The following is a 7,955-nucleotide window of genomic DNA, read 5'->3' as shown; positions in this document are numbered from 1 at the left end:
ATATATAAATATTTTAAATTTATAATTAATTTATTATAAAATAATGAATTTTTTTAATTTTTAAAGTTCACTAAAAATCAAATTAGCTAAAATTCAATGAAAAAGAAAAAAGAAATATGATACAACAATAATTAAATTAGTTCACAAAAAAAATGATTTGGAAAATTCAATTAATTAATTTAGAGAATTAAATACAGAATACTTACGGCATATACGCGAGAGCACCTTATAGACGCTTTGAAATGATTTTGTATTATTTTTCCCTTTTAAACGCATCACTACCACCACATTTTCACGTGATTTATTATTACTTGATACCGCTTTTTATTTGGTTCATCCCTTTCTCGATTCTACCAATTAGTCACTAATTCAGTATAAGAAATCTGACATATGTCAAATAACCTATTTAGTATATGAAAGTAGCTACAAAAGAATTACTAATATGTATGTATATTCATCTACATACACAAAACAATATATGAACATCAACAAACACAATACAAATTATTAATATCCGCTAAACATAAAATTATATTTTATTTATAATTGAAAAAAAACACTGAGATTTTTTTCTTTATTTCTATATATCAAAATTAAAATTTCTTATTCACTCATTTTATTCGTTCGATTTTAGTAATTCAATTATGAGTTCATTGCCTTACAGTTATGCCAACAATACAATTGAATAATGTTATTTTATGAAAGTAATCAAAATAAATATATAACACTTTTCATTTTATTCAATCTTTTTTCATAAAAATTATTTCTATATATGTATATATATGTATATATATATATTATATAGCTAATAAATAAATATTTTAATTTTTCAAATCAGATTTAATTGAATATTTGTAGTGGTACGAATGATGTTTTACTTTTAGCCCCATTCATTATGAACAGGAAATATAAATCATCTTATTCTCATCAAAATTAAGTTTTATATATCGTTACTTTAAAATACCATTCTTTCGAATTAAAAAAAAATTAATTTTTGCTTCTATTTTTTACATATTATATAAAAAAATTGTTTTTCTTTTATTATTGTTTTAAAATGTCAAATATTTCAAGAAAAAGGAAAACTCCATCAAAATTAAAGGTGATTCGTTACTATATTTTTTAACACATTTAAAAATGTTTTAGATTTCTATTTTTTTACAGACCATGGGTAATCATGATGACTTTTTAAATCGTATATCTAAATCGCTTTATTATGCAAAACTTCCAGTGACTGATTGTCTCAGTTTGCCTGTTACTGGTTAGTATTACTAATATTTTTTAATTTTTATATATATATATATGTATATATATATATTCTTTATTGATTAAATTATATTAAATAAAGAGAGAGTTATAAATATTTTATAATTTTATGTTTTAATTATATTAATATGTTTTATAAATATTATTTAAGTTAAAAATAATTTATATTTTTCTATAACCTATATGTTATTATTTCTTATTTATTTGTTACTTATATATTTGATAAATTTATTTATTATAATAATCCAGAAGAATATTTAATATTTTAATAATGTTATATAAATAAACCAAATTTTTTATTAAATATATGATTATATAATAAAAATGTATTCTTAGAATTGGCAGCAGAATTATTCACTGAAGTGAAGAGTGGTTATACACTTGAAAGATTAGATGTAGAAGAGGCTAGCAGAATTTCTAGAAATGCATGTGTATCACCATGTTCTCTTGTTTTGGCATTGTTATATTTGGAGAGATTAAAAGATTGTAATCCAGAATATCTTCAACAAGTGGCACCTTCTGAACTCTTTCTGGTTTCTTTGGTATTATCTCAATTATTATATAAAATTAATTTTCAAGAAATATTATTTAAAATATATATTATGATATTTTCTATTTTGCAGATGGTGGCTAGTAAATTTTTAAATGATGAAGGAGAAGATGATGAAGTTTTCAATACTGAGTGGGCACAATCAGCTGATTTGACTATATTGCAAATAAATCGGTTAGAAAAAGATTTTCTTAAAGCTATTGTAAGTAAATTAATATTAATTTATATTATTTTATATATATTTTATAAATTTTATGATCAATTATGGTTTTAAAATTTATGGTTTATTTATTAATTTTATTAATTAGGATTGGACTGTTTTTGTTCATAATCAAGATTTTTGGGAAAGATTGCAGAAATTAGAAAGAGATATAGCTTATAAGGAAGCACAAAAAAGAGGCTGGTTTTCATATACAGAATTAAGTTGTTTAATGAATTCAATGCAATTAATTGCAGTAGCACATGCTGTAGTAAATGTATCATCCATTTGCTTGGCAACATATACTGCAGGAGTAGTTACTCTTTTAGGTTCTGCTTTAGTTGCAAGCTATCTTCCAGGAACAGTACTTAACAATCCAAGACAAGCAATTAATTCTACAGATATTATGAAAGCAGATTTTAATTCAGAGATGGATATAACAGCACCTATTGAAATTTTATCAGAAAATGTTTTAACAACAGATTTTATATCTACTTCTCTCTTATTAAATTGCAATCAGTCTCAACAGAATTGTGAACACATTAAAATCCACAAGATTACTAATGTAAATTGGAGATGGTTAAGTTCCATAATGATCTGGTTACCACAACATTCAGATGTAGAATCAAAAAAATCATTGCAAACAACAATCGATAAAACCAAACATGTAGACACATCAATAACTAAATTTCTATTCGATGTTACTATATCAGATGAACCTTTAATAAAATTCTGGAAACAAATCTTGAGCATAGATTTGAAAATATTTTTGCATGACTGGCGATATTATGCAAATTATATTACAAAATTTACATTTGATCATCAGCATTGAATATTATATATTAATATATTAAACATTTATCAAAAAATATTATTTTTATTAAAAAAGTTTTCAAAAAAGAAAAATATATATTTTTTCTACTAACTTGTAATTCATAAAAACTTCTATACTAACAAAATCATTTTTTCAATAAAGAATATGAAATATCTATGGAAGTATTAATTTTTTTATACTATAATAACCTTAAAATATAAATTTTACAAATATTCTTAGACAACAATAATAATAATTATTGATAATAATAATGTTAGGATATAAGACATAAAATGGTTTATTTTTTTACTTTTGCTACTTGTACAGCTTTGATAATACATTACAATTATATATATATATATATATATATATATATATATATTCATCAATCTACAGAGATTATATATTATATATTACACAAACATTATGATTGTCATTAAATTAATATTACGAATAATTACGAAATTTCAAATTAAGGATTTTAATTTAAAAAATTATCTAAATAGATAATTTTTTTTTATTATTACAATTTAACATATACAATTTCAATCATTGTTATGAAAATAGGAAAAAATTGGAATAGGTGTCATTCCAATAATACAACCAATTGTAACTCCAATAACTCGTCCCTAAATTAAAAATTTTTTCTAAATTTCTTTATTCGATGTAAATCATTAAAAAGTAAAATAGATATACCATATTAGCAGCTGTTTTTGTTCTACGAAGATTTAATTGCATAGGTGTAAGTTTTGGTGCTTTAAAACCAACACTTTGGGCAAAACGTTCTACGTAATGTACAGATCCAATTCCTATTATATCAGATATTGTATTTCCTAAAGCGGCAGCCGTCATAGTTGAAATTGGAAATTTTTTACTTAATATTATCTCAATTTGATCTCCCTGAAATGATGATATTATTAATTTTAATATAAATGGTATATATTCATTATACGTACAGCAACTACCATGATGAAATTGTCAAGAAAACCGAAACCAATGAACGGAATTGCATTTGAAATCGCAACTGCAAAAATATACGTTTTTATATATTTATATACATGTATATAATTAATATTATATATTTTATATAATTTTATAATATTAATTAAATATTCTTTGTAATAAAATCATATATATTATAATTTTCTATTATATATATTATTTTACTATGCATACATTTTTAAAAAATATTTTATTAAATATTAAAATATTTAAAAATTCATACCTAAAATTAGATCTTTTGTAGATGGTTCTGGAACAGTTTCAACTGTAATAGGAAAGAAAAAAATTTGAAGATATGTCCTTTTATAACATAGAATAATAATAATTAATTAATAAGTATCTGTAAAAATTGAATTTTTTTTTAATATTTATAACATAGAATTATAAAAATTCATGCATTTATTTTTTTACACACACACACATATATATATATATACCATTTATAATATACGATTTTAAATAATAATTTCATAAATTATTTATTCAAATATTAAATAACTAAGTATACAATATAAACAAAATACTTGATGATATTAATTATTTAATAAGAAATAAAAATCTATAGGAAAATTAGTTAATTAATTAAATACACAAAATTTTGAAAAACAAAATTTTATTCAAATAAAATACATTTTTTTTAATTTTATATTTAAAAAATACTTACATTAAATTTGTTAAACAATATAATATATAAATATATTAAATATATCAATATTAATTAATATATTAATAAATATAAGTAGATAGATATATTAGATATATACTAATATTTTATAAAACATATTTTACATTGAGAAAAGAGTATTTATAGAGCCATGCAAAAACAAAAAATATATAAAAATTGAGGATAAGAAGGTAATAAAAAAACAAAATGTAATGTAAAGTTATCTTAATAATTTTGTTTATATAATGAAAATTTCTAAAGTTATTTACCTAAATGTTCAATTTATTTTTATATGGGTATCTTGCTGCATTCTTTATGTTCATTGTTGAATTAATAGGTGAAACTCATTATAAAGTTCTTGTAAAAAATATGCATTTTTCAAAGTGTTCAATATCTTAAATCATAAATGTACTTAAATTATTTTATGAAATTATAAGAATTATTATTTAATAAAATAACATATATATATATTTATTAAAAACATATTGTATTGTATATTTATTAAAAACATATTGTATGAAATATAAAATGAAATATAAAAAACATTCTTGCAAAGAAATGTTTTTTTATTAAATTTACAAATATTTATCATTATATATTATGTTCTTATATTGAATAAATTTATAGTTTCTATAATTGAAAAAATATATAATATAAAAACATAATTTAAATAATTTTAATTATATTATTGTGTATATTGTGTTAAAAATAGAATGTATATGTAATGTAATATATTACCTAAGTGTGATTCTGTAGTTGTCTTTTTAAAACATCCAGAAAGTTCAGTCAGAATAGAGGAAGTAAGTAAAATAATTAAAACACATAATTGTATGAAATATATAGTTTTAATTTAATAAAATGGACTTACAGATTGATATCCACATGGAGTGCGCAATGGAAGAAAATTTTTTATACTGTTAAAGAATATTGAAAATTATACTGAATCACAATATGATAATAATAAATATTTTCACTTTTAAAATTCAAACTACTAAAAATAATATAAAATTTACATATTTTAGTAATATTAAAATTAATTTACCTTTTTAAGTTGAAAGTTAATTTAATAATATAAAAAATATTATATTTTGCTTTATTATTATGAATTGTTATTTACTAATCATTAGAGAAATTAGAAAAATTAAAATGTTTTTAAATTCCTACCATACTTGCGCATAAGCCAATCTTCAGGTACAGGACAATATGTGCCTGTAGGATCCACATTTCCTAATGATGGTATTTTACTAGGCCTTCCAAGTTTATTGCACCATCGAAAAGCAGCTAATTGACCTCAAATGAATAAAAAAATTATATATAGATAAAAGTTGTATATAATAAGTGTATATATAATAGGTTTTTAAAATTGATATTTATGATAATTTTTATGAAAAATAATTACGTTGATATCCAGCTCTATCTTCTTCTGATTTACATTCTTCAAGAGTTTTTAAAAAAAGCTCTCGTTCTTCTGAATTAAATTTTGAAACTATTTTTTTTATTTTGTCCTTTGTTAAAGAGTCAGGAAAATTTATTTTGTTTTCTGTACTATAGCATGTCCTTGGTATAACCCATGTATTAACGATAAACGAGAATACAGAATGTTTTTCTAACAGAAAATTATTTATGCAATATAATTTTTGACGACAATAATAAAATCGCGACATACTTCTGGTAAAATACATAATTTCTCGCGGAATAAATAATATTTGATTAGTTAAAGCCGCAATCATTAAACACATTCTTATGAAGATTTCTTTTCGTTAATAATACTTTAAATAAAATTTATATGATTATGAAAACATATACAATATTAATATAACATATACATCTAAAATCAATAATTTGAATTGTTCAATAATAATAAAATTTTATAATACTGTTAAATATTTAAATACGTAATACATATCGTGATTTAAATAAACTAGCACTAGCAATGACTCAATTCTATACTAATGTCAAACCATAAAATATATATGTAATATATAAATTAGTATTTAAAAATTAAAGAATTAGAAAATTATTAAAAATTAAAAAAAATTACATTACTAAATAATATATAGACTTAATTAATTATAATAATTTATTTTTCAAATATTTGAGTTTTTAATTTACAAATTAATAAATAATAATATAAATATATGTAACATAAACATAAATTATTATGTTATAAAAAAAATTTGCAATAATTTTATTATAGATTATATATAAGTACATATTTAAATAATGTATTAAAAAATATATATATATATAATAATATTAAATAATGTATATGTAATGTATTATATTTATCACAATATAATTATGTTAAATGTTTCGAAAAATTATTATAATTATAAAATTAAAATTTATAACTATATATGTATTATAATTTATAATTTGAGAAAAATTTATATAAATTTGATAGGAAGGAAAATGTTTAAAAAATTGTTAAATGTTTAATTTGAGAAAGTTATATAAAATTGAAAAAGAAAAATATTTAAAAGTATGTATTTCTTTTATTTATAAATTACAGTATTTTTAATTATTATTTCTTAATTTAATATAATTATGCATCATCTTTCTAATCGTACTGTTTTTATACATGGTCTTCCATATCTACGTTTAGCTTCATCAATAAAAGCATTTTCCATTTGTCTCACGATTTCATTAAAAAACAAATTTGATAAATGTGAGTAAATAATCGACTTAAATTCAAATGATAAAGAAAAATCAATAACACAGGTTTGAACATTATTTTTTAATCCTGGACTGAAAAGCCATAATGTATTTAAGTGATTAAATAATCTACCATCTGAACATTCAGCTTTTACTAAATGTGGACGCATTGTCGTTACTATTGATGTATAACTTTCATTTATAGGTGGGAAACCTATTACCAGATTAGCTTTGAGCATATCGTCACTTTTGAATATAACATCGGATTTTTTACAAAATGGGACAAACTCTTTATAATTTTGTACATCAGCTACAACACTATATATTTGATCCATTGAAAATCTGCATTATAAACAATTTTTTTTAATATTTTCTATTCATTCATAAGAAATCATTCAATTTCAGACTCACCCTATTAATTTACGACCTTCATATTCTTTTGTTTTCATAATATCAGCCATATACATTCGTTCTATATATTGTTTATTAAAATTGCACTTATTTTGAAATATTGCGCTTTCAAATAATAAAATACGTCTGAAAATAGTATTACTTTTTTGATTTAAAATTCAATTATAAAAATCATTGAAATTCTTTGAATATATAAATAATTCCATGGTGTTAATTGAAATATTCGTAGTATATTCATTAATTATATATATAAATTATATATATAAATTGTATGCTTCATTTATATTATTATATTTATATCATTAATTATACTTATTATTATTAATGAAATTTTAAAATTATGATAAAAAATATATGATCAAATGATATATAATGATTTTTTTCAATTTTTATAAAA

The 7,955-nt window shown here is 20.0% G+C and overlaps 4 protein-coding genes across 7 annotated transcripts in view; 1 reads left to right on the top strand and 3 right to left on the bottom strand.

The window, feature by feature from the left end:
- LOC102681084 (actin-binding protein IPP-like) overlaps positions 1-665 on the bottom strand; it is a 3,580-nt gene extending 2,915 nt beyond the window's left edge. The window contains exon 1 of the mRNA XM_006617491.2: positions 207-665. Coding sequence (XP_006617554.1) covers positions 207-276 — 70 coding nt within the window. The 5' untranslated portion in view covers positions 277-665. The remainder of the gene's footprint in view (positions 1-206) is intronic.
- A 237-nt stretch (positions 666-902) lies between these two features.
- On the top strand, positions 903-3,001 carry LOC102680947 (protein CNPPD1). Its single transcript, XM_006617490.2, has 5 exons — positions 903-1,099; positions 1,162-1,258; positions 1,600-1,805; positions 1,887-2,015; positions 2,122-3,001. The coding sequence occupies exons 1-5, from the start codon at positions 1,055-1,057 to the stop codon at positions 2,842-2,844; spliced, it is 1,200 nt and encodes a 399-aa protein (XP_006617553.1). The 5' UTR covers positions 903-1,054; the 3' UTR covers positions 2,845-3,001.
- A 325-nt stretch (positions 3,002-3,326) lies between these two features.
- Positions 3,327-6,438, bottom strand: LOC102678640. Of its 4 annotated transcripts, XM_031511356.1 has the most exons (8): positions 5,892-6,438; positions 5,662-5,782; positions 5,361-5,406; positions 5,231-5,252; positions 4,052-4,093; positions 3,783-3,850; positions 3,523-3,726; positions 3,327-3,455 (listed from the first exon to the last, which is right to left on the bottom strand). In XM_031511356.1, the coding sequence occupies exons 1-8, from the start codon at positions 6,229-6,231 to the stop codon at positions 3,372-3,374; spliced, it is 927 nt and encodes a 308-aa protein (XP_031367216.1). In that variant the 5' UTR covers positions 6,232-6,438; the 3' UTR covers positions 3,327-3,371. The 4 variants fall into 4 exon arrangements, with proteins under 4 accessions (XP_031367216.1, XP_006617530.1, XP_006617531.1 ...); XM_006617467.1 differs by lacking the exon at positions 5,361-5,406 and having other exon boundaries at positions 5,231-5,242; positions 5,657-5,782; XM_006617468.1 differs by lacking the exons at positions 5,231-5,252; positions 5,361-5,406 and having other exon boundaries at positions 5,657-5,782.
- A 529-nt stretch (positions 6,439-6,967) lies between these two features.
- Positions 6,968-7,955, bottom strand: part of LOC102680659 (coenzyme Q-binding protein COQ10 homolog B, mitochondrial) — a 1,544-nt gene continuing 556 nt past the window's right edge. Inside the window, exons 2-3 of the mRNA XM_006617488.2 lie at positions 7,559-7,684; positions 6,968-7,489 (exon numbers count right to left, since the gene is read on the bottom strand). Of these exons, the coding sequence (XP_006617551.1) occupies positions 7,045-7,489; positions 7,559-7,684 (571 nt within the window). The 3' untranslated portion in view covers positions 6,968-7,044. The remainder of the gene's footprint in view (positions 7,490-7,558; positions 7,685-7,955) is intronic.

The sequence above is a fragment of the Apis dorsata genome, unplaced genomic scaffold (assembly GCF_000469605.1).
Source record: "Apis dorsata unplaced genomic scaffold, Apis dorsata 1.3 scaffold_309, whole genome shotgun sequence".
NCBI lineage: Eukaryota > Metazoa > Arthropoda > Insecta > Hymenoptera > Apidae > Apis > Apis dorsata.
The sequence above is the reverse complement of the archived record's forward strand: the minus strand, read 5'-3'. Positions and strand labels throughout refer to the sequence as shown.